General features: G+C 33.9%; 1 protein-coding gene across 1 annotated transcript in view; it reads left to right on the top strand.

The window, feature by feature from the left end:
- HECTD2 (HECT domain containing E3 ubiquitin protein ligase 2) overlaps positions 1-27,104 on the top strand; it is a 49,392-nt gene extending 22,288 nt beyond the window's left edge. Inside the window, exons 5-20 of the mRNA XM_012723407.1 lie at positions 570-634; positions 3,330-3,375; positions 4,598-4,707; positions 5,992-6,140; positions 6,666-6,789; positions 9,059-9,155; positions 11,406-11,513; positions 12,310-12,442; positions 13,258-13,346; positions 16,911-17,069; positions 18,890-18,964; positions 19,603-19,690; positions 19,777-19,883; positions 21,347-21,462; positions 21,902-22,045; positions 24,594-27,104. Of these exons, the coding sequence (XP_012578861.1) occupies positions 570-634; positions 3,330-3,375; positions 4,598-4,707; positions 5,992-6,140; positions 6,666-6,789; positions 9,059-9,155; positions 11,406-11,513; positions 12,310-12,442; positions 13,258-13,346; positions 16,911-17,069; positions 18,890-18,964; positions 19,603-19,690; positions 19,777-19,883; positions 21,347-21,462; positions 21,902-22,045; positions 24,594-24,714 (1,731 nt within the window). The 3' untranslated portion in view covers positions 24,715-27,104. The remainder of the gene's footprint in view (positions 1-569; positions 635-3,329; positions 3,376-4,597; positions 4,708-5,991; positions 6,141-6,665; positions 6,790-9,058; positions 9,156-11,405; positions 11,514-12,309; positions 12,443-13,257; positions 13,347-16,910; positions 17,070-18,889; positions 18,965-19,602; positions 19,691-19,776; positions 19,884-21,346; positions 21,463-21,901; positions 22,046-24,593) is intronic.
- The last annotated feature ends 480 nt before the right edge of the window (positions 27,105-27,584 follow it).

Raw genomic sequence — 27,584 nt, 5'->3', positions numbered from 1 at the left:
ACCTCTGTGATAGCACTGCATCAAGTTCAATCCCCAGCAAGGGAGCTGACTCACAAGGCGTGGCAGACTCTCCTGACCCGCCTGCTGCTCCCCTCAGCAGTGTACTTTGTCAATCTGCCTGTTCTGCTCTCCACTCTGTCTCTGGTGAATCCTCTCACCTACCAGACCACTGGCCTGTACCCCAGTTCTGTAAGCATAAATAAATCTTTTTTTAAAAAAAGATCATTTTATAGTGTTAAACATGCTTCTCTTGGTCTGTGTTCATGACTTTATCCTGTTTCAATCCAGGAAAATTGAGGTTGTTTTTCATCTATGTCAACTGCTAGTGGTCATCAAAGGGCCACCAACTAATTTTGCACGTTTTATATTGTACATTACCAGAGAGCATTCTGATTGTTAATCTTTTGTCACTGGCATTCCCTAGGACTATGAGACTATTACCACAAGTTTCAGTCCTCGGTCATCAATTTTGTTTAAATATTGAAACAATTTTTGAAACATCTGTAAATATATAAAAAACACCTACTTTACTAACCCTAATTATCTAGTAACTTTCTTTTTGCTTACAGCCTCAAGATATTCAGAAGACAGTATTAAAGGGAATCATTAATAGCCTGTTGCGAGAATGGAAAGGGTAATTATAACTAATATTTAGCTAACCAGTACTGATGGTTAATTTACACATCCCATAAACCTTGAATGTATATGTGTATTTTACTTTCAGGAAAGGTTTAATATGTGTATTTTACTTTCGGGAAAGGTTCAAATTAAACTATTATATAAAGTTTTGTTATAATTATCAGGAGGATCCATAGGTGGGCTTCAGAGGCTCTACAAATGCTTTAAAATTTTAAATAAAATTTGTGTGTCAGATATATGTATTTTACAAAAATGGAATTTGTACTATTACCTTTAACCTGGAATGAAATGACATGGGCATATAATTTAACCTTGGACTTCCTGAGAGCCATGGCAAATTTTTTCATATAACTAGTATAAGAAATGTAAGCTTAGCTGCTGAGATACATTTTCTTGAAATTAAATATTGAAATGGTTTTTATATAAGGAATGGATGTATAATGTAATTGATATTTTGCACTATGAATCTGAAGAATGCACAAAAATGTTCATTTAAAAGTACATTATTATTTATGTTGATAATATTTAAGTTGCATAATTCAAATAAGTTTTTAATTCCCAACACCATTAATTAAAATTCAAGTGTTTTTACTGTTTTTAATATCAAAATGGAATTCTTAATGTAATATTAAAGTACCCTATGTATTTTAATAGCACTGTTCTGATTTTCAAAGAAATTCATTATTTTTATGGAAAATTTAGAAAAGGCAGAATAGTATAAAATGTTAACATTTTGAAGTTTTTTTTTCTAGTTGCCTTTTTGGAATAATTAAAAAATTATACTTCCCCAATTCATGCTAGTAATAAATTTTCATTTTCCTTAAGCCATAGTTCAATGTGCATAGTGTTCTAGCATATGAATGTACCTAATCACTGACCAGGGGCTCATTAGTAAGGTTGTTTCTGTGGCTGATACCAGATTCCATCACAGTCACTGAGAGCAGACTGAGATGTCATTAATACCAATCATACTGTCATCACATTTTGCCCCCTCTTTTCCTCACAAGTAAAATAATTATTTTGCATGAATATTTTATTTTTTTCATTCCTACCTGACTTGAATTTTATATTTCTGGCTGAACATAGTGGTTCTTTAAATATGAAGAAAATTTTCAGAAGATAGAATTCTTAAGGAATGAGGGGGCTGAGTCACTTGAAACCACTGTATCTCAGTCCTCTCTAATCACACTCTCAAAATTGTCTAATCCTGCTCCTCCAAAATATACCTGCAACCAAGTAAAGTAATATAGTTCATCTATCATACTGTTTTATTTTAGATTTATTATAATAGGAACAAAATCTCAATTATTGTCGATTTATTATAGGCAAGGCATCTAATAATATTACATGTATTTCTCACTGACACTTCAATACAATACAAAGAAGATGTTGGGGCTTGCCTGTCTTTGACTGATTTTCTAATGGCTCATTTAGCACTTTCAATATTGTTTTTGTAGAAGTCCTCTACTTCTGTATCCTTTATATATTCCTAGGACTTCTGTTCTTTTGTTTTGCTTTTCTGGCTTTCGCTAGGTTTTCCTTGCTTCCTAGGCATGTGTGTTACCTTGCTTGCTTTTTCATAATTGGGATGCTCCAGATTTTGTTTTGTTTCTCTTCTTTGTTTATCCTGACATGAGATGGTGCATGAAAGGAAACTGGAACTTACATCCTCATTCCTCAGTCTTGGTTAAGAGTAGGCTAGCTCTCTTCTCTCTCTTCCCAGCATGCTTCATTCAGTGCTTCAGTGGTTCCAGCTTCCATCTCTGCCTCTGATGCTCTTTGATACCTTGGGTCTGCTCCCTCCAAACTTGAATCTCCTAGCAAGTGCACCACAGGGCTCAAGCTCCAGGACTCATTTAGCCCCGCAGGGCAGGCAGGGATGCACGCAAGCTGGCTAAGCAATGGCTATAGGCAAAGGTCACCACTGCAGCTACCCACTGCAGCTGCCTCATGCATAAGGAACACAAGTGTGTGCCCACTTGATTCTTCACATGGGAGTGGCAAGATCACTCTCTCAGTTGTTTGTCCCTCTGCTATTGGGTTTGCGACTGGGCCTGGCAGGGTTCCCCCTGAAGGCTTTGTTCATTACGTCAGTTTGGGGCTGGGCAAAGCTTTCCTTGTCCAAACCAGCTACAGAATTCTTAGTGATCTAGACCAGACCTGCACCCACACACAACTGCATACCTCTTCTGAAAAACCCCTCCAGGGAAATTCAGCATTCTCTGGTATACCCTTTTGGGCCATGGGTCTGAGCCCCACATGTTTAGCAGATGACTTATCTATTAACACCTTGCTGGCCATGTTCCTATTTACCTCCTCCCCTTCCTTCCCTCCAACAGTGCAAGTCCTCCATGGAAAAGTCTTCTGATTCTCTCAGGGTATTTCAAAGTCTTCCTTTGAGGAAATTTTTTTATACTTGTTTTTTAGGGGAGAAGTTAATCCCAACCTCTCTATTCTGCCATGATGTCAGGAAACATTTCTTGGATGAGTAATTCCTAACTCAGCTTTTAGGCATTTTTTAAGAAGCAGCGTAGAGTAGGCACAGAGGGATCTATAGTCCCAGCACTTTATGGACATGTTACTAACTCAGTAGTAATGCATAATCATCTAAGTCTAGGTTCTGATGTTGTCATTGTTGTTGTGTGCTGTAAGATTAAACATTGATCTATAACCCATTGTTTCTTTTTCAGTCCACGAACAAAAGATGATCTTAGAGCATATTTTATACTATTACAGGTAAGATAGCAAGAATTTAGTTGAAGTTGTCTAGATCAGATCTCAATCTTGTATGTATAATTGAAATGAAATCAAGTACTAAGTATTATTTTAAGCAACATCTTGATACTTTTAGAGTAAAATTAATTGTAACCAGAGAATTAAAGTTATAACAAATAATGGGAAGCTGAATAGCTACAGGATATTTTAATTTAGTTCTTATTTAGTCCTGCCTTCCTGCTGCATTATTCAAGAACAAATAACAGAATTTCTTCTCTATTCAGTCTTCCTTTTTATAATTAATTTTAATTGTATATAAAACTTTACTTCCCAATTTAGTAGGTTCCTAACTTCTCTACATATTTGCCATAATATATAAGTTAGAATTCTAATGAAAAAATAAAATTGGTAGTTTTTATTTGCTAAAAAGTAAAGATGAATTTTTACTCTTTAGAGACATAGTTTTACAGATACAGAAAATAAGGTAAGGTCCAGATAAATAAAATAAAAATTAAGTTTTAGTGGGCCCTCCCTGGTGGCGCAGCGGGTTAAAGCACAGCACTGAGAATCTAAAGCCGCTTCCGCGTGAGTTCGATTCCCGCCTGCCCCGGAGGTGACCACAGGGCGTGGCAGACCTCTCCTGGTCCGCCCGCTGCTCCCCTCAGCAGTGTGCTTCGTCGATCTGCCTGTTCTGCTCCCCATTCTGTCTCTGGTGAAGCCTCTCACCACCCCTGAGCCTCTGGCCTGTACCCCAGTTCTGTATGAACAAATAAATAAATCTTTAAAAAAAAAAGTTTTAGTTTTAAATATTTTTTAAGAAAGAAATGTTATAACTATAGCTAACATGCTGTATTTGTATTATTCACTACAGTTTACAAAGTGTGTGTATTTCCTCTTGAGCCATCACTAGAGTGCAGATGAGGAAACTGATCAGCAAAGTTTAGGGATGATGCCTAAAGGCTATAAGCATAGCTAATACTTTAGTACAGTAGCATAGCATAGAAGTAGAATTAGCCCTCAGACTCAAATTCATCTTAATGCCAAAGTCACAGTTACTTCCAGTGTAGAAATCCACAGCAAAAATAAAGTTTTTGCTAATGAATGAATCAAATGAGATTATGCTTTAATGGATTTCACGATCACAAATTTAGTTTCCTAACTTTGCTAATTAACTTACTAAGCTTAGTGCTTTCCCTTTTATGTGTTAAAATTTTAACAAAATTATCTTGACTGTCTTTTTCAGAATCCTCAGTTTAATAACACATCTACGTATGTCATCTATGCTCACTTGCTACGACAAATAACTACCTTAGTGGAAGCTGACCATCATTTCCTAGTCCACTGGTTTAAAAAGTAAATCATTCTATATTTAGAATTTTTATAATCTTATAGTTTTAAGTTTGATACTAACAATTTTATAATAAAATTGGTAAGATGTTTTAGGTCTATAAAAAGAGTAATTTTTAAATCTATTTTTCATGTAAGTAGCCATTTGGCTTATGTGAGCTGTTGTTGAGATTTCAATCTACTGCTTCACTGCATTCATATCATTGGTCTTTTTTATCTCTCTAACATGACAACTGGAGTTACTCAGACACTGCTGTTTTAATTTGTTATCTTCTTATTTCTTATCTGTACATGAAATCTCACCATTATTTATGTGGTAACTTTTCTATATGTAAAAAGTCTGTAAAATATAGGATAGCCATCAATATCAATTTATAAAAATACAGTACTTTCTCACAGAATTATATTTCTGTTAACAACTACTTCATGATTAATAACAAGAGGCAGACTACTTCCAAAATTAATTTTAAGTACACTGATTCTCATTGCTTGCAATAGTTATGTTCAATGAAGTTGCTGTGAACACTGAGCCTTTGCGCCTATGGGAATTACAGGGTTAAGTTCCTGGAAGCCTGTGATCACATTTTCATCAACTGATTACTATGTAAACGTGTTTTTTCTGTATTTAGAGACATGTTATTTAATATAAATATTTGTTCATTAACATTGACCTCACAACCTACTGTACTATAATTCATGTCTGAGTGAATTTTACCAACTACATTTATTCTCCACAAGGCATATCACATCTTCTTGTATTTAGCCACTAGCAGAACTTGAGCACTCTATTTAGGAGGCATTTTTAAATAGTAATCACTAGCAAAAAGCACTCAATATTGAAAAACATCACACTAAATAGACAACAAAAGGACACTTCTTTACAGTATGAAACAAAGACAGCATCACTTTGTTCTACCTCAGCTGGGAATGTGCACAGAAAGCAACTCATATTTTTGACACTCTTTGTATATCTGCAGATGACCTTGAAAGTGCTGCACTGTTTGAGGAGTTACAATTAAATTTTGCAAATAAATGAATTTTGTCGAGCCCATGAGTAATGAGAATTGACTTGACTTCTTAGTCTTAAAAATGTTTAATACTAACTTTACAGTCATTTTGGCGCATATTTCTTATTTAATTAAGAAAGTATTTGCATTTTTCAGGTATTTAATGATTTATGAATAGAATTTGAGGATACATCCTAAAACTATGTATATAGGATAAAGTTTGATAACAACTATATTGCCAAAATGAGAATTTTGAATGGAATTATTTCAAAATTTTTACCAGATTATCCCAGAAGAGGTTCAAACAATTGGTAGAAAGATTGCTGCAATTTATTTCTTTACGTCTGTTTCCTGCAAAGCCTGAAGAATTTCCACCTATCACCAAGTGCTCCTGGTGGATCCCATCAGCATCAAAAGTGCTGGCTTTACTTAGTAGGTTTTTTTAAGTTACCACCTTTTCTTTTGTTAAACGTAAGAACATACTTGTAAAAATCTTGAAGTACTACATAGGCATTCTTCCGTTTTTACCATTCCTTAGAAGTAAAGAGTTGTAGTTTTGTTCTGGTAATAATTTCACAACTTCTAAGCATTAAAATGTTTCATTGGTCAGTATTCTAGATGTTGCCACCAACTGCACATGACCTTCTAAGTAGTGATCCTAAGACTCTACAAGCCCCATTCATTCCTGAGCAGCACCAGGAGAAAAGGCTGCAGGGGGCTGCTCTCTGCCCACTCCTTTGACTAGGGTGTTATGATCCCCACCAACTTCTTTTATTTTTTATGCAAGTAATTACTAGGCACAATATGACCGCAATTTTAGACTTTTTTATTTGTAGCTATAATTGCTTATTTTAAGATTATTTATATAGAAACTATATGTGATGAATACTAAAATGTTCTTCAAGTGAATCATGCGTGTATTAGAAAAGATCATCATGTTAGAATTTATCTTTGCAGATACTGCAAACAATTTGGTTCATCCTTCCCTTATTCCTTATACCGATTTCTATAATTCTACATTGGATCACATTGATCTCATGGAAGAATACCATACGTGGCAGAGCTTTGGAAACTCTCACAGGTACAATCAGAATTTCATTTGATTTGAATGAACTAATATTTAAAATAATGATTGGATTTTAAGTCTGTATGAATAAAGTTAGATATATACATACCTTTATGTAAAACTTATAATTTAGACATCAGGCTTGAAATATTCTCTTTAAGCATTTTTATTACATTTTGAATTTATACATTTGTTAATTTGGGGGGGTGTGATAGCGTTTTTTTAAGGGAAAGTTTCCATCTTAGTATGCAGTCTCTTGTATCTTCTTAGTCTGTATTCTGTCCCACAAAGAAGTCTCCAGATTTTTCTGTAAAGTAATAGATGGTAAAAGTTTTTGGCTCTTTGGACTATGCAAACCTATAGTCTTACAAACCCTTATATTGTTTTTGTAGGTGAATGTACTAAAACCTTTATCTGCAAATGCAGGAGGGAGACCATATTGTCCCATGAGCCATTGTTTGCTCGTGTCAAATCTAACACAGTGACCACACATGTGTGCACATATTCAATCACTCCTTTTTTCCTCTGCCTGTTACCTACACTACAAAAAGAGCAGATGTTGTAGAGAAAGGACTTCACAAATTATTTACTACAGTCATGTAATCGATTTTGAAAACACCTAATCAAATCCTTTAGTACATTGTACCTTACATCTAAATTTAAAGTTTGGATTAACCTAGCTACCCACCTCAAACAAAATATATTCTCAGATCATGACATACCCAGATCATTTAAAGGAAATGGTATAGGTGATATGAGCACAAGTAGCCTCGGGATCCCAGGTAATTTTACAAATTGACTCAACCTTTCAGGGATCCTTTCTACTAGAAATGGCCTAAAATGTAGAATGGCTTACTGGACATGTCATATTTCATATCCAAGCACTCAGAACTGATTAAGAATGCGTTCCTGAGACTGGTCAGTCTTAACAGGTATTTTCTTAGTCAAGTTTACTTTACATTTTTCCCCCACTTTAATTAATATGTAGCCAAAACAGAACAACTCCAAGAGAAATTGTGTTTATTTCATTGACAATTTTTAATACAAAACTTCTCTACCTATAGCATAGCATTGGTACCAAGAATGATTTAGAAAGGAATTCTGACCGATAGTCCTTTTGCTGTTGGGAAGCCAGCCTGGACTTGGCATAGGACCTGGGGCCCTAGGGCAAACTAGCTCTGGGCACGAGCCACCTCATCTGTGCATCTCAGTGTGTGTCATACACGTAGTATGTTTGTGGGCCATGCCTGGGCGGAGCTGAGATGCACTGACATCAAGTACAGAAAAAGATTCACACACACACCCTACTAAATTAATTGCTCTTTTCATTTCCAAATTTTCAGTTAGCAGTGAGTGAATGGAAAATATTACACATTGGTACTGAACATCTTACTGATTTTTAGCAGTTTCATTCCAAGGATAAAGTCATTTCACGCTCAGCTCACACCAGGGCTATCTTGTTTAATCTCCTCAAATAATGTCTTCACTGTATCATGGTCACAGATGTGCTGTTTGACTATACTGAATTCCAATGATAACTGATGGGTTCATTGTTCTCACTCCTGAAGGGAGTCTAAATCCTGACCAGTCATTGCTGCCATAATAGTTCTCTCTCAATGAATTCTCCCTTAGTTTCTGACTTTTTAAATGTAGCACCGAATGAGTTCTGACCCAGGATATAAGTTACTTTCATGACCTCTGATCATAATGTCCTTAACAAATACATACCCCTTCATATTACTGCACCATTAAGTTTTAACAGCAGCATACTTTTTTCCTTTTTATTGATCTTAAATTTATTACTTCACTTTTTTTTACTGCTGTAATTATTGACAATTTTCTCAAGCTCAAACCTCAAAAATATTCATATAATAATAGATTCTTACTTTAATTTCTGCACATGAATTTTTTGTCCTAATTCTTTATCAACCCTTCCACCTCCTGGTTCTGGTATTGGTCATATTTTTTTCATAGGTAATATATACAGGTGACTATACATAAACTGAAACTATTTGTCTAACCAACGTAAATAACTAGCACATATCTCAGAACATCATACGTAGTTTCCTCTAGAGATTAAAGGCACTGAACACCTAGTAATGATACATACTTCATAGGGCTGTGGGGATTAAAGGAAATAAGGTACCTAAAATCATTTTGTAAATGGTAAAACACAATATAAAAGTAATGCTTTGTGTCATTAGAAGGAGACCTTAGGTTGCCTTGGTTTAATTTCACTAAAAATGTATCTTTTTTGCTTTTTCTGTTTTTACTTGTTAAGCAGGTTTTCCTTCTGTCAGTACCCCTTCGTTATCTCTATAACTGCAAAAAAAATCATTATTCAAAGAGACTCAGAACAACAGATGATAAGCATCGCAAGGGTAAGCCAGCTATGAAAACATGTTTATGCTGATATAATCAATATAGTTAATAATTTAATAAGTCAAATATCTTGTAAGTTTTTCTAATATAATCATGAAATGTTAAAAGAAAATACATATTATACTTCCCTAAGCATGCTTAAACCTGCCCATGACATGGGGAAATATAACCCTTATCATTTTTAAATTATATTATAAATATTTAAGGAAGATTAAATGCCTCTCACAGATCCATATACTTGGAATTTGCTGGTTATCTTTTGTAGATCCCATATTCCAGATTAATTCCAAAATTCCAGTAGAATTTTGGCAAAAACTACTGCGATAACAAGGAGTATCCTTATGAGTAATACACCTAACCACTGCAATGTTAGTCTAAGTTTTATAAAAATCAAATAGAAAGAACCAAACTTTATAAGCTAGAACAAAAGTTATAATCCCGGGAAAATGAGAAATAGTCTAAAGAAGGTAAAAGATGATTACTGATTCTTAAGAATCCAAAATACCTGGAGGCCATAGAAACTGGATAACAGGCAGACATAAGGCAAGTCAGGGAGCAGGAAGAAGTTTATCTCCGGGCTTCAGCATAAAACTACATATTTTAAGCTACCAGATTATGATCATTTTTTAAAAAGCAGAGCTCTATACTAACGCTCACATTAAAGTATCTGCTTTTGCGACATGATTACTCAGAACATAAAAAATTGAGGGACAACTGTTTCGGTCTCCTTAAATAAGACCTATAATAGAAGAAAAATAAATTTTTTCCATGTCTTATCCAAGAATACAAAAGGAATCCTAAAACATAAAGCATAATACTTCAAAACATTGTAAAAATAAAATTGTTCATTCTTTAGTAATTCAGTTCCCAGAGGGTATTTTCTTTTATAACAGGAAGACAAAAGATTAGAATGGTAGGAGACATCCCAGAGCCAGCTTACACTGAATATGGAAATACCAGAAGGTATTTATTGCCTGTGTGTGTCAAGGCCATTCCATAGCCAAGAGTAAAGTTTGTGGAATTATCTGTTCTTGTGGGTATGTCCCAGCATTTTAACTTGATAGTTACTATACCACTTGGAATTAATGACTGTTTACTATTTTGACACAAGGACAACCAGGTAGTTACTATAATCAAGAATTTTCATGGTATAATGTACGTTATACCATCAACACTGCAAAAGAGATTCCTTAATCTAAAAATAATTTTCTCATCAGACTGAATCTGAAACTTTTCAATTGCTGAGTTCTTTTATTTGAAGCATTTTCTACTAGATGTGAATTACCAATAGAATCACAGTAAGCAAGCAGCCAGTAAGGCTTATTTGGGCCTTAAAATTTTATCTGCTAAAGCAAATTGCTGCTTATGTATTGAAAATGACTAAAATGTTCATCTTTTATGTAAACAATAATTTTGATAAATTGAATGTACAAAAATGTGGAGTTTATAGTTGATACATATTATTCACATTTTAATGTGTTTTTATACTTTTTTTATATTTTGAAGAGATGTAAAATAACATTTTTAACCACCCATATTACCATTACTCATAAATATTATTAACGTGCTCCTAAAGCTTCTTTTGATGTTTTTCTGTTATTTTTCAAAGGCAAAAGTATTACAAACAGAATTTAGTTCCTTGCTATTTATAGCTGTACCTTCCTTAAATATTTTTCATGTTATTTATATAGTTTTTAATCAACATTTTGATAGCTGTGGTATATTCCATTTCTAACTTTTCTTTCATAGCTAATGTTGTGATGCTCACCTTACCTATAAAAAATAATTAGTGTATAGAATTGCTAGACATGGAATTACTGGGACAGAATATGTAAATATTGTTAAGGTTTCTGTGAAGTGTTTAACAAAGTACTTTGTAAAAGTAGACAAACTGTTACTAGAGTAAATTCATTATCTAAGGAAGCTTAAGCCAACTTTATCATCAGAAATGCATGCCTTATTTCAAATGTTTCCATTTTATATTTGTATATATTAAACAGAAATAAACCAAAAATTACTATTTAAGAAATGAGACATGGAAAATGTGATACAACTTTCTTTACTATAAAAGGTGAATTATTTTTGGTTCTCCATTTCTGACCCCTTTCAGTTTCACTGTTCCAAATTAAATAATAAGGCATTTTCATAAATCAGATGTGTTTAACTGACTATCAGTTGTTTATATCAAATGTTTTAAGTGAAATTGTAGTCTAAAAAAAGTTAAAGTATTTGCTTTCTTTTTTAATTAGCAAAGTCTGGTGGATAAAGTATCTCGAAGACAAAGACCTGATATGAATATGCTGTTTCTAAATATGAAAGTAAGACGGACACATCTGGTTAGCGATTCACTTGATGAGGTATAGATCATTTATTCTAAAATGATATTAGTTAAAACTTTAGTAAATCTACAGTGTGGCTTATTACGCAAATCTCAGGAAGATGTTTTGTGTTTCTCTATGCCACTAAGTATGCTCCCTTATATTTTGATACCATAATCTGCTCTTTATCTGCACTTAAGCCTTATGTTCATTTTTTTATATGCTTATTAATAGTTTGTGGTTAATTCTCCAAAAAGAATTTTATATAGAACACTGCAATGAGTATTTCAAGTTCCTGAACATGTAACCTGGATTCTAGACCTAACTTTGTTAACGGTTAGCAGTGTAACAAGGCATTTTATCTTCCCAGGCCTCAGATGACTCAGGTACAGAGGTCTGACCTAAGGAGTACATTGTTTTGGGTCTGTCCAGGCTCACATAGACTTTGATTGTATGTTCCCTATTACAGAGCTACATGTGTGTACAAGCCTTCACCTATCAAAAAATGTTGGTTGACTAGTGGGGATTTCTTAAAGTTTAGTATTGAACAAAAGTTAAAGTAAATTATTTTATATTGCAATCTGCTTAGTTAAAAACTTGGAGGAAATATACCAGAAAACAGTATCTTTGGGCAAGGAACCTGATCTTTTAACAAAGCAGACAAAAACAGTAATACCTAGTTTACACAGTATCTAGTGAATGGGTGGGTGCATGCATGGAGTTTTGTCACATTTTAAATAAGGTAAAGACACGTAACACATTTCCCAGAACTGAGAAAATTAATTTCCCTGTTATTCCATTTTTTTCTCCTTTACTATATAATTTCTTCAATTAGTTAACCCGGAAAAGAGCAGACTTGAAAAAGAAGTTAAAAGTTACATTTGTAGGGGAAGCTGGTTTGGATATGGGTGGTTTGACTAAGGAATGGTTCCTGCTGCTAATTCGCCAAATTTTTCATCCAGATTATGGTGAGTTTCTAATTCTTATGAATAACGTTTCTTTATAACTGTCAGTCAGGTAGTCACTTTTATTTTTACCCTTCCCCTATGATTTGACAATTTTTGTCAACAAGTGTTGAGTAACTTTTAACCACTGTTATTTACATCTAAAAAACCAATTTTCAATAATCAAAATGTTTACCATCCTACTGGAATCCTATGTAAAGTACATGTGACAAATATATGAAAATATGTATTTGCAAGGAAATATCCACATCTTTCCTGAGTAAGCCAAATTCATGAAAATTATATTTACCTTTAACATAAAGAACATTCAAAATTAAAAAACAAAACTGTAGTTTGCTCTACACTAATATTTGTAATCCATCTTAATAAAAATTATTTGTTAAGATAAATATAAACCTTTGAAGTTAAATTTGGTTTTATATAGAGAAAACACCTATATAATCCTTATTGTCTGTTAAGTATTTTTCTTAAAAGGAATGTTTTAAGTGTTTTTCTCATTTTTTTAACATATGTTCATATGTCTATATATGTAACCTTATAACAAAAAATAAAGATAACATGGATAAATTGAAATCTCTATGTAATCTTCAAAATTAATACTAATTGCTAATTTATAAATAACACACATTTTTTATTAAAGAAAACCATTTTATCCTTGGTCTCAGGATGATGATGAACAATAAAATACTTTACATATATTTTATGTATTTTAACATGAAGAATAGTTTGTAATAGAACTGTTGATGAAATTTTTTCTTCTAATTGATGCACTGATTGTTTTAATCACTTGTGTTTATGAAATTATGTTTCTTTTTTAGGCATGTTTACATATCACAAGGATTCACATTGCCATTGGTTTAGCAGCTTTAAATGTGATAACTATTCTGAATTCCGATTGGTTGGAATTGTATCCTTTAAACTTTCCACTAGGAGGTGCTAACAGATTAGAGATTTTATTTAATGCTAACAGAATTTTGGAAAGTTCTCATTAAGCCTTCCATTCAAATTGAAATTCTTGTCAAATTTAGTATTAGATTTTCAGTAGCCTTTATTCTTTGCTATATCACAGTTGTGTAACATCAACATTTAACTAATTGAAAGAATGACTCAGTTTATGTTTTGAGAAGTGGAAATGGCTGTTTCCTGTTTCATATATAATTCCAATTGGATGAAATATAAGATACCTTTTTAAATGTCAGAATACCTTTTTCATTCATAATGAAGTATTTTTCTGTGAGTTCTTTTACTTTGTGTTTATTTCACTTAATTACTAAATCACAATTGTGGAGATTAAATCTAGCTCTTTAATATGGCCCCAAATCCCAAGATTACCATAAAAAATAAAAGTTGAATGGAATGGGAGTATCTAATATGATATTATTTTATAGTTTTTTAAAAGTTACTTAAATCCCTTTATTATATTTCAATCCTTATCAGGTATATTGTAGAGGATATTCCCCCAATGGGTAAGAGACTGGATAAGATTCCTACATTAACTTTATAAATTCTAAGAAATTTTTTTGTGTGTGTGGGAGAAATGGAGGAAGAATAAATAAATGAGTAAGCACTGAAGATACGTAGGTTTAAAAGAACTGGAAGCAACCTGGCCTGTAAGACGTTTACCATGTACAGGGTCAGCCCTGATCCCCCAAACCTGACCATTTTAAATAGGTTCTGCCACCAGCTGCATCAAGATAGACATACTCTGGTGTGTAAGACATTCGATGGAAAGAAACTTTAATACAGTTAGTGTACAATAAAGAAAAGGGGAAGAATATTATTTCCAAAGTAAGCACCCAGAGTTACCCATCCTCTCATGGGTAAATGCCAAGCCAAACAAGATTGGCCTCAAGCAGGGCCTCTCAGGCCTGAAAGCCCGCCATAAGTCTAAAGCCCCTTCTGGTAGGTACCCATAGAAAAGGGTCAGAAGCGGCCAGACAAGTCTGGAAGGTAAAAAGCAAAATCAAGATCAACACTGCCACTGTTAACCTCCCCACAGGTCTCTTAGCCACCTGTTTCGACCAGTCCAGGACCAGAAGCAAGTGTGGCTTCTTTATGCCTTTCTCTGTTCCATGTGCCTCCTACATGTCTCCTCTTTGCTCTCCATCCTTTCTCCTTCCTCTCCAGTTTCCTCTCCAGTTTCTCCTCCCCGCTCAGCTCCACCCTCCCTTCGGTGTGGCAGGGACCTGGAAACCCAGAACTGTTTCATTGATATCCAAAGTCATCAGTACTTCTCACTGCACTACATGAGCTATTGGATTTTCCTGATACATCAGTGATTTTCCTGATAAGTCAGTATGTCGTTCTCATCATGGCTTAGATTGGATTTTGACTTTCTAGTATTTGAAATAAAACAATAGTTCTTATTGAGCAATTTCAGTTGTAGAGTGGTATTATACATAAAATCATGAATTGCTAATTATTTTCTTTTACAGTACAATAGACACTAGTTTCTATTCAGTCATTACTCAAAGAACGTATCAAACATATCTGTACTTTGCATATTTCAAGTCAAGCAGTTACATCTAAAATTATTATAGCCACTACTATGTCATTATTATATGTATTTATCTCACACACACAAAAAACATGTAGAAAGTCAGTGACACCCTAAAATGCATGATAATGGACACGGGAAATGTGGGGTTGTAGTAGCTGTGATCATGTAAGTAGTTGAGAGATACACTGAGGTGAGGACTGAAAAGTGAAAAGTAATAAGCATGATGATTCAGAAAATATATTTGGTTTCCTCAAGATCAAATATTTGTTGTCCCAGTAGCTCTGACAATATTATGTTCCTGATACAATTATTTTTAAATGTGGTAAGGCCTAGGAGTTTATAAGAAATGTTATAGTATAACCTATATTAATAATTATAAAATCTTTTGAAGATTACATGAAGAGCCATGATGTAGCAATTTTTTTAAATGGAATTTCCTATGCCAAAAGAGGTTCTAGAACTAAGGCTAGGGGCAATAGAGTATAATGCAGGGTCTTCACATCTGGCTCGGTAGGCACTGACATGGTACCCCAGTGGCTCTGCCAAAACTCCCACTTCCCCCATTCCCACCGCAGCCAGAGCAGGCTAAAATAAAATGACATACTTCTGCATATAAAAGTGTCCTGGAGCAGGGTCCTCCCTGGTGGCACAAAGGGTTAGGACGCAGCACTGCAAGCTAGCTGCATCTGTTTCAGTGTGAGTTCAATCCCCCTCCCCAGAGGTGACCCACATGGTGTGGCAGACCTCTCCTGACCCACCCACTGCACCCCTCAGCAGTGCACTTCGTCGATCTACCTGTTCTGCTCCCCACTCTGTCTCTGGTGAATCTTCTCACTGCCCCTGCACCTCTGGCTTGTACCCAAGTTCTATATGCATAAATAAATAAATAAGCCTTAAAACAATAAAGTGTCTTGGAGCAAATCCTTTGAGCCTCATCTGTTAAAAACCTTCCTTCTGGATTACAATTTAAAAATCTTTAGAAAAAAAATTTAGAGTTTGTTATCCTAATAATGGTCAGGAATGGTAACTAGCGAAGAATTGTGGTTATTATCATTATTAGCTATTGCCATAATTATAGCACCATATCAGAGCTTATTTTCAACATCTGCACCTTGAACACGCTGCTCAGTGTGCTGATGTGGTTACCTACACAAGGCACAGCTATTTATTATTACTAAACTCCATTCTGCCTTCCCAATTTTTAAAATTGTTTTCAAATAATTTTTCGGCCCACATGTTTAGATTTCTTTGAGTCTATAAAATTACTTATTTAACAACTTGATAAGTAATATTTGACAGTTGAAAGATTATGAAATTTCATCTAAAACCCCTCTTTCAGCAAATTTACATGTTATATTGTACCATGTAACTGATAAATTTAACATATAATTGGGTAAAAGTTTATAAACATCTGTAGCCTTTTTTTTTAACACTGTGTAAATGCCATATTTTTAAAGGCCTTTCACATATTACTATAGGAAATTAATTGCCCTGTTCGCTTATCTACTGTGTGTATAACTATATATTTATTTAGTTCTCCCTTTAGGGTCTCTATTTAATCTTAACAAAGCTAAAGTGCATTGCCAAAATCAATAGTGTATTCTGTAGTGAGTTCTGCTGAATAAATTGCCACTGCTACTTATAAAATGCCCAGCATCTTTAGGTTTATAAAATGTGGTTTTATATGTTGAATAATTTATAGAAAAGTATGAAATTACTATCTATTGTGATCTGAAATAAGCTTTTATAGGAAAATCATTAAATACTGCCAGGTAAACACCTCCTTTTAACAAGACTTTTGGTAATCAAGGAATTTGTTATATAAAATAAAGGGAAAATGAAGTATGTGGGACTGATTAGAAAAGCAGTGTTTAATCCAAAAGAAGTATGCAAGAAATAGACTAATGCATAATTCAAAACTCATTTGTTGTCATGGATCTTATGTTAATGCTTAACATTCAGTATGCATAGCTTATGGGACTAGCTGTTTATAACAGCATTACCTTGGATATTCGTTTCCCGCCCTGCTGTTACAAGAAATTACTGAGCCCTCCTGTTGTTCCTAGTGATCAAAATATACCAGTGGGCATCTGCAGTGCTACCACTGATGACTTATGTCAAATTATGCCAGTAAGTATAAAAATCATTAGGATCTTATCCTTTCATGTTAAATCAGCTTTCTTCTACCTGAAGTCTCTGCTTCTAATGCTAGTCTTATTTTAATAAACAGGGTTCCCCTCCACCCTGGTAATCCATCTTCTTTTTCCCCTAGCTTTCTCCTTCCTTTTAGAGACATATCCCCCACGTTGCAGTACACCTGAATGCATACAGTATAGAGTAACTGGCTTTGAAGTCAAGGACATTTGAAGCTGGGGTTTGCCATTTATTAGCTCTATGAACATGGATAAGTTGTTGAATCTTCCTGAGATCTGGTTTCCTTCTGTCAGCAGTTGGGATGGTAAACTTACTTATTGAGGGGATTACATGAGATAGTAGAAATGCTTAATGCTTGACTGCCTCTGTGCATGTTTATTAAAATGATATCATGCAATAACATCACTACAGTACCTGCCACACATCTCTATAATGCCATAGATGAATTTTACTGAACTGTTTCATATAACATTCCTTAGTTCAGATATTAATTTCTGATCGTGTTAAATCAAAGTTAAAATTGAATAGAGAAATGGGTAATATGCACATCTTTCCGACACTCCTCCATATTTTACAGCTGAATTTTGACACCTGTTGACCACTAGGGCATTCTTGCTAATATGTTTAGCAAGCACCTGGATGTAGACATTCTTTGTTGCTCATCATGGGCCTTCTAAACACTTTTTTGGAAAGTGGTTTGGTTTCATTCAATACAGAGCTTAAATCTATATTTTTATGAGATACAGTGGAAATATGACAAGATAGCATGCTCTGATTTAGAAACTGAAAATCTCGCTTCTGTCGTCTTGGATCTGTAATGTATAATACACTAACTATGATCCTACATGATTCACCTGATTTTCTAATCTGTGAAATAATGGGGGTAGACTAACCTGAGTCTAAAGCCTTCAGTTGATAATAAAACAGATCTCAATATATAACTTCATGACTTAATGATTTTATATTCTGCTACTAAAATTTAGTATTTTAAGGTGGTAAGTCCTGTTCCCTGGATTCGCGTACTAGTCCCTGGAATTCTTATAAAGATCATACTTCTCCCAATTATAATTTTCACTATCCATAATTTTTACTAATAATTGAAACAAATGATATCTAGTCTAGCTTAGATTTGCTTAAAATTTTCTGGAGTGAGGGATTTAATGGAGTGAGGGATTTTTATGTAAAGTACATAAAAAATTGTAATTATGCAATTCAGGTTATTTATAAAACCTGAATTTTTTTTAATTGGCTTAATTTTTCTCTTTTTAAATTTTTGTTGAAAGATAACATCAGTTATAATGTAGGAAAATTTCTTCCAGTGTTCCACTCTAACTGAAATGTGCTAATATTTTAGTATTCATCTTTTAAACATATGAACTGTGGGGAGTTTTTGTTTAAAAGATGAATTCTAAAATACTATCATATTTTTAAGCATATAAATTGAAAGTGAGAAATACTACAAATTCATAAATAGTAATGCTGCAGATAGCAGTGAATTTTAATGGAAATTATACACTTAGCAGTGAATTATAATGGCAATTATACTGTGGTAGTTTGGACTGGATATTTTCCCCTTAATGACCTTTTCCAATTAATTTCTTAAAAGATTTTCTCATGGGAGAAATCATTAGCAAGCATTTTATGCCCTAGAAAATACATTTCAACTATTGAATTTATTTCAAAATCTGAATTTCTCTATTCTGTCTCCCATGTAAGTGAACAACAGTAGCTCCACTTAACTATTTTAGGCAATACTTTTTTATTTAAAAACACAGATTACATACTCCTTTTTACAGGAATTGGCCCATGGATTAAGTGAACTCCTATCATACGAAGGCAACGTGGAAGAAGATTTCTATTCAACATTCCAGGTACTCTTCAGGGCAAATAGCTTCCTGTTAACTGTATTTCATATGCAAAATGTACCATTTGTTATAAACATCCCTCTCTCAAAGGTGAGTGAGGAACACCTACCATCCTTACCTTAAAGGATTTTAACCTGATAAAGTGGACCAAGCAGAAGTCATGTGTACATGCACCATAAAAGTTCTTAAACTCACCAAGATTTAGGATACTGTGCTAGGCAGCTAGCCTACTTCCTTGACTCAGTTACCTTCTCAGCGATTTCACTCTCTAAATATAAGCCTTTCCTGTAGCTCAATGCAACACCAGAAATTAGGAATAAAACTTACTGTACCAAACCAAAAAAACTGTCATTATCTGGAGATGGAAATTATAGTAATTCATATAGCCCCAATAGTTGAGTATTATCTAAATGGCCACATTTAAATAATAGTTTTATGAGCATCAATGAAGTATTTTGCTGGAAATAGGGGTGAGTTAGGGCTCTATCTTCTTTTTTCCCACCCTGAAACACTGAATACTGATATCACAAAAGCTTATAGTCTTTTGTAGTTCATGAGGGAAAAAACTTTTTCAACATTACCAACCTAGTCATTGACCATATAGCAGCCATACCAATAAATTACACTGTGTTGGACTCTCCCAGGTTTTTCAAGAAGAATTTGGAATAATTAAGTCCTATAATTTAAAGCCAGGTGGTGATAAAATTCCAGTTACCAATCAAAATAGGAAAGGTAAGTTAAACACAATTTCTTGACCAAATTACATTAGTTTTAACCATATACTTTGACTATTTAACAGCTCTAAAATTACTTTACAGAATATGTACAACTTTACATTGACTTCCTTCTCAACAAATCCATCTATAAGCAGTTTGCTGCATTTTATTATGGATTTCATAGTGTATGTGCTTCAAATGCCCTCATGGTGAGTTTAATAAATTATGCTTGCAACTGCTTTGTAATACTATAATGTTGAAAGTAAGTCCTTCTGTATGTTAGTGGAAAAACTTTCTATTTTGAAATAGAAAATGTTTTCTACTTTCTAAAGGTAGAAATAAAAATAGTTCTCCAATTTCAGCCTTAATTTTCTAAAGGGAAAAATACAGTCAAATCCATTTTTTACCCCCTCTGTTATATCTTACATCTTTTAGGACTTGAAAAAAATTTCCCAAGCAGAGTAGTTAAAGAGACCCCATGGGCTCACAGGCTTAATACAAGGGGCAGAACTCAGAAAATGGCTGATGCAGGCTCCAGGGAAGGCTACTACTACCTCGCGGAAAAAACTGTTTATTTGTTTTACCTATAGGAAGTAGTTCATGTCTAGGGTCCTGAAGGACTCTGTTGGTTTGACTTGTCTTAGCCTTGTGAACATGGGTCAGCTGCTCTTTAAAACACCCTGCTGGAAATATCGTAAGATAAAGACACCATTTTCTAAAGCACCCTTGTTCTTCACCCCCAGCTAACTACAGCCTACATCATGCCACTTGGCTCTCTACTAAGTTTAATTCTGAGGGTTTAGAGATCTTTCACTTGAATGATTTTTTTATACAAGAGAGCTTTATCACACATTCAAAGTACCTTTGAAAATGGAGCGTTTTATTGAACTCCAGTTGAGTTTTGTCTGTGACACTCTGGTAGTTGTAGGTGTGAAGGAAGGAAAGTAAGGATTAAATGGCATATCATGGTCTCTATTTTTAAATTTTAATCTCTGGAGGTGGGAGAAAGCCTATGTAAGTGAAAAAACAAGTGAACTGCACAAGACAGACTGTAATCAAGTACCGAAGCTCAGTGCACACAGAGGGCGCTGGGGGATATGAGAAGGAAGCAGTCAGAGCATAGATGCTGTAGTACCCAAGAGACTTTCAGGCTGGCTTTTGTGGAAGAGAAATATGGATGCAAGCTTAGTCATCTGCTTGTCTTTCTGACTGCTAATTATTATGCAAAAGAGGGAACCTAATAGCTTGATAAAATTTATAAACCTGGGGCCCTCCCTGGTGGCTCAGCGAGTTAAAGCACAGCACTAAGAAGCTAAAACCACTTCAGCATAAGTTCGATTCCCCATGACGTGGCAGACCTCTCCTGCAGCAGAGCACTTCGGCCTTCTCTGCTTCCCACTCTGTCTCTGGTGAATCCTCACCATCCCTGCACCTCTGGCCTGTCCCCCAGTTCTGTATGCATAAATAAATAAGTCTTTAAAAATAAATTTATAAACCTTCAGAGGCAAAAATGTTACCTCACTAGGAAGGTATATATAAATAAATGGAGATTTTTCTTAACACATGCAAGGCTTGATTTAGAAATGGTGATTTCTGCCTTTGAGTCAGTGAAAACAGTTTCAGTTTTACTTTCTAAAGTCATTACTTTTTCTCTATTTGTGTAAATGATTAGCTGCTTCGTCCAGAAGAGGTTGAGATTCTGGTCTGTGGAAGTCCTGAACTGGATATGCATGCACTACAAAGAAGCACTCAGTATGATGGCTATGCAAAAACGGATTTAACTATCAGGTAAGCACATTCTGCTTCTGGGAGGGGAGAGGTTGAAGAGAGAATGAAAGATAGTGGTACATACTTGTGTAACTTAGAATCTTGAAGTAATTGGAGACTATTAAATATGGCATCACTTAGCAATCTCCTTGGGACTTGCTTCGACAAATATAGATACTTCATGTTTTCAAAAAATAACTCTAGAATTTCAGGAATACTGTGCTTAAAATAGCGTTTATAGCACTTAGACTAATATTTTTATAATGTTATCTTTATAATAATGTTAATCACAAATCTAATGTACATAGAGAAACTTGTCACTCCTTAATTTCACATTAAGGGTGTTTTATATATTAAGTGTGAGGAAGTTTTTCCCTAGAGCTTATTTTACATTACTTTATTCTGAGCTATGGGATTTTTGTCAAGACAATTTATGTAAATTCCCTTTGGTATTCTCTAGATATTTTTGGGATGTTGTGCTCGGATTTCCTCTTGATCTTCAAAAGAAGTTGCTACATTTTACTACAGGAAGTGACAGAGTGCCTGTAGGAGGAATGGCAGATTTGAATTTTAAAATCTCAAAGAATGAAACTTCTACAAACTGGTAAATTTCCAGATAGTAATTTTATTTTTTTATCTATAGGCTTTGCTAATAATAATTGAAGTTACAGGATTCATTCACTTTGAAGTCATTTTCATAGAAAGATCTTGGGAATACATATTACCCTGAAATGAGATTAATTATAGCTTAAGTTTCTTTATTAAACTATAGTTTAAGACATTCCTACACTAACTGATAATTCCCTTCAAGGTTTTTACCTTGTTAATTCTTTGTTCTTTTGCGCTGTAACTCTGTCTTAATTGCATATTGCCTTACCTTTGTTTAAAGGTGTTTTTATTAAAAATATTAGGGGAATGTTGGGAGCGCTTTTTGCTACTAGTGCTACAAGTAGTATGGTTAATACTTCAAACCCTCTAGTCCTAGGACTAGGACTAGTCCTACATTTTTTTAATCTGGTGTTCTGCTATGAAAGGAATGATGATGATGGCTTTAAATTAATTATTTAAAATAGTGCTGATCTACTTCTTTTCCCAAAAAGCTGTAATTGCTAACACTAATATGAGTAGACATAACATACATTTTTTCTTCTACCCCATATATTTCTGATTTCTGTCAGATCCTCTCATTTTTAGAACAGGAATCTGTCCTTTTTATTCACTTGTAGTTACTTTTTCCCTTAGAATTCTTAGCTTATCTAAATAGTTTCCTTCCTTTTCTGCCAACTCAGTCTCCCCTTTCTATTTCATCCTATTAAATTCACTTTAAAAACACTGATTTGCTTATCAATTTAAGTACAAGGGTCTAAAGAATATCACATAAAACTTTGTAGACTTCTCCAAACCTACCAGGCATTAGTCAACAGGTTGGTTTGCTATTCCTTAGACACCTTGTGCCTTTCTTCCTCTCCCCATACTTGTAAGCAGTTCTCTTTACATGTTACTCTCTCTGTTCATGAAAATTCTACTCCTCTTTAAAGACCCAATTTAACTTTGTCTTCCTTTGTCAAAAGGTCAAAAGTCATAATTTCCTCACTGAATGCCTCAATAATTAATGGATGTTATGTAACTAATCATTTTATACCTTTTGTTAGTTATTCAGTCCTTCCAGGCAAAGGTCCGGCCTGATATACATTTAGCCAATATATTTGATGCCCAATAAAATGTTCCTTAAGTTAATATACAAGTCAGCATTATATTTAAAACATAAAACATATAGATATAGATATATAAAGGTGAGAGATTTAAAGCCCTAAACTGAAAAAAAATCAAGAGCAGCCTTTTAAGATTACAATTTAAGAGAAATTTGTATTCCAGAATATTTACAAAAATACTGTCAACCTAAAAATATAATATGAAATCATATATTTTCATAAAAAGGTGACAGCCCATCTAGTCTTTTCCTATTATTATTTCAAAGGTTAGTCTGTAAGCTTGAAGGCCTAGGCACTAATCTTAAACAACTAGGATTTCTAGTGGGAAGTTCATATATGTCAAATACAGTTGACTATCAAGCAAAACACTACCTGTAGACCCACTAGATGTTTTTGTTAAATCAGAACATTAGCTCTTTACAGACTAGCAGTAATGGTTTTGCAGTCAGACTGATCTAGGCTTGAGTATCAGATCTCCAGCCCTCCCAGCCACATAGCCTTGACTAGATGACTTAGCCTATGAATTCCCATGTCTATTCTGCCTCATCAGTAAAATGAAAGTAATATTAACAACCACCTTCCAGGCTGTTATTTGAATTGAATGAAATACATAAAAGAACTTAGCATGATGCTTTCTGATTGTTAAATGATGAAGGTTTCAGTAAATTCTGATTCTAATCATAAAGTTTTACAATACAGGAGAATCTCATCATTTGATCCTCTTTTAAGTAAATATTCTCCTTTTCTCAGGGATATGTCCCATTTTTATTCATTGACTTCCCTTACAACTGTTCTGATGCATATACCTTCACAAATGGCCTAAGAGATTTATAGAATTCTTGACTGAAGAAAAAAATGCATCAAATAAGGGGACAGGGAATCTCATCAAAAAGGTTTAAAGGATCCATGTTGTCTGTGCATTGAGGGCAGCAGTGATAAAAATGTGGCTACCAAGTGCCCAGACATGTTTTATTATTTTTTTGACAGTCAAGACTGAAATAATAACGAATATATCATTTACTATTCTGCTGGGTGTTTCATGTTGGTCCTTCTTTCAAGTAACCCAATTGCATACCTAATGCCCTACAATGGCTATGAGGAAACAGGCCTGAAGACATGAATCAACCTGACCAAGATTCCACAGCAAGCAAAGTAGGGGAGGCAATATTCAAATTCTGACATCAAAATAATACCTCTAGAAGGAAGTGTTTTAGGAAAGCAGAGACATTCCCTGTCTTATCTGGAGACCTTGCCCCATTGTCTAGAGTAGTGCCTAATCCACAGTAGGTACACCAAGTATTTGTTCAATGAAAGAATTAAAACGGGACCTCATAGTAAAATAGATTTGAATGTGTGTGTCCTGGTGTTTGGAAGCTGCTTGGCAATAGGTCATCCCCTATGTGTCTTAAGATTTAATCTCTTTTTAAAAAATGTCCCCAGGTTGCCTGTGGCGCACACCTGCTTCAATCAACTTTGCCTCCCCCCCTACAAGAGCAAAAAGGATCTGAAACAGAAACTGATCATCGGAATTTCAAATTCAGAAGGATTTGGACTTGAGTAATCTAAAAGACTTGAAATATATTCTATATGTAGCATTCACTTCCCTCTTATTGTGCCTTTAACCTTTTCATGTTTGTCTCAAAACACCTTGACTAAGCTCACCAACTTTAGAATAATTATTTTTTTTTAAATCAGTTATGAAGTATGGTCAGTGGAAGTGGAGAAGGCATGGTTTTCTAAAAACAGAAATAGCTTAAATAAGGAAAAGACCGGGTTGCATAGTAGGAGTGGGTCCAGTTCCTCTTTTTTATAGGACTTTATCATTTTCCATAAGTAGTTTGTCACAGGTATTCCACTGGAAAAAGTAAGTGTGGTAAAGAGTGCATCAGTGATAGAGTGGCAACACAGCTACATTAGCAACACAGCTACATTAGCATTAATGTAAGGCATGTAGCCATATTTTCATATAGAGGTAAACAACAGTATAATAGCAAATGCAATTCACAGGGTTTTTTGATATACTGGCTTTGGTCCTATAAGATTCTTTTCAACTGTTGCTGAAAAGCATGTAAATAACTACATAATAGCCTGAGAATAATGGGATTTTGATAGTGCCATTTATTGCTAAAGATTTATTTTTACAAAGTAAATTCTGGATTTTAGATGTGTATACAGCTTTTACAAATCAATAAAGATGATTGTACAAGAGTGTAACTATTTTCAGACTAATTGGATTTAAGGTTATATTCTTTTAAGTGTTAGTGTTAGTCTGCATGCACACTGGCAGTAAACTAATTTCTTTCAGTACTCTATATAATATTTGTATGATGATCACTACTTCTTAAGGGTCACAATATTAAAAAGGAAATCAGATCTAACTAATCATTGATAAATCAACTACAAGCACAAAAGAAAACTTTTATATATACTTTGATTGATGTACAAGGCTTAATTTCTAATATTTTTTGACCACCAGTTGTATTGAAACACTAATTTTTGGACAAGACAGAATAAGATATTTGACAAAAGTAAATATAATGATAACATTTGTATAATAAAATGATACAGTGTGGTATAAAAATAAACTCAACATTTTAGCCACAATGTTTGTTTTTCACTGGATTCTGAACCTAGTAAATGCAGAAGTACCCTTTTTGGAGTTTCTAATAAAGTAGCATGTAAAAAGAAATTGCATTTTAAGTCGGACAGTAAATGGGTTTTCTTTTTATTTCTCAGCAAATGAAGCAGTTTTATTAGCATGTTACAGATATTTCCAAATTGTTGTCTATTATATTTTACTAGCTTTCCTTCAGAAAATCCTGAAGATCTATTTGCAATAATAATGAGCCAGCCTTTAGTACCAGCATATGGTTCACATGCAAATAATAGTTTCCCAACATTTTTCTGAGTTACACTATTTTCTTATTGCTCTGTTTCCTGCACCCAACCAGCAGCATTCTCTTAGGGTGGAGGAATTAATCAACTTGTTCTGCACTTCTGAAACCAGTTTACCTTTGAAAAAGGTAAAAGGAAAAAGAGTTACTTTACTCTTCTCCCTGATATAAAAGTTACTCTACTTTTCCATTTCAATATATTATTTAAAGGATTTTTCTTCTTAAAAATCTTGGGAAGTCTAAGAGTGAAAGGAATGTTGGTTTTGGGGTTTTTTTGTTGCTATTGTGCTATTTTTAATCTACATGCAAATAAAACTGCTTCTCTCTTACACTGCTTGAACTAGAAAGTAAGATGTTTAATGTAGGTTACTAGTAACTAATAAGCACAAAGAATTATGTATAAGAAACAAGACTTAAGTGTTTTAAATAAAATGTAAACAGTTTTTATTTGATAGAGATGGAAAAATTGTGTTGGCTTGGTCTGCATGTTTAATGATGTGCTTATATATCAATAACTATGTTACTTTTAAATAAGTACACAAACAAGCCAAATTTTTAAATGACAGAGTCCATAAATAACTGGAAATTTTTGTCTGTTGTTATTAAGTTGAAATTTATAAACATGTATCACTAAATTGCACATTGCCTTTATTTGTGCTGTTTTTGGTTTACAGTGTAATAATACCTCATTTTTTAAAAAACCACTACTGTTCTATTTTGTTAATTTAAACAGCTAGAAAATTCATGTAGTTGCTTTTTTATACATACTCTGTTCATGAATTCTTGGTTTTTGTATCTGCCACAGTATTTATCAGCAACGAAAGCATTGCACAGTATTTATCAGTACTTGCAAAATGTCCTGTCCTTTTTTAATCTTTGTTTAATCATATTTTTGTCTGTATGATCAGAAATTTTTAATAGTCCCTCATTTTTGTACAAATCTGTATTGTATTGCTGTTAATTTCCAGATCAAATTTTTCAAATATTAAAGTTATACAATCAACCTGACTTCAGTTCATTATTTGAATATTAGGCAGTCAAAACCATAAGTTAAAAACACCTTGGAATGTAGACAATTCTCTTTATTACACTGTCTCTTAAACTAATGCTTAGGAAAATCGCTAATATGTATTTATTTTTTAAAAATGTGCACTGATGCCAAATATGACCAACTTCTTTAGCACAACCTTTTTAGTATTAAATGATGTACATTCAATGTTTGGATATCACATGGTGTTCTGCCAACTAAATGTTGTAACACCATGAGGACACCTAGAAATGAACTAAGTATGACATTTCATTGACCAGAAATAGACAGCTTCAGATTTGAATAACCCTCCTCAGAGCCATCAGCTTAGTCTTTTTTCTCTTGGCCTACATTTCCCATGTGTAAAGGAAGAAGATTATGAGAAATTGGTAGCGAGTATGATTTAAAGTAGTGAAGAAAGATGTAGGGTAAATTTTCACAGGATAAGGACATAAGATCAGTTCTCCCAAATGGCCACATAGTCTTTCATCCAGAGTATAATTAAGAACT

This window comes from Condylura cristata, unplaced genomic scaffold (assembly GCF_000260355.1).
Source record: "Condylura cristata isolate star-nosed mole 26May11 unplaced genomic scaffold, ConCri1.0 scaffold00011, whole genome shotgun sequence".
NCBI lineage: Eukaryota > Metazoa > Chordata > Mammalia > Eulipotyphla > Talpidae > Condylura > Condylura cristata.
Note: the sequence above shows the minus strand (reverse complement) of the source record. Positions and strands in the feature narration are given on the sequence as shown.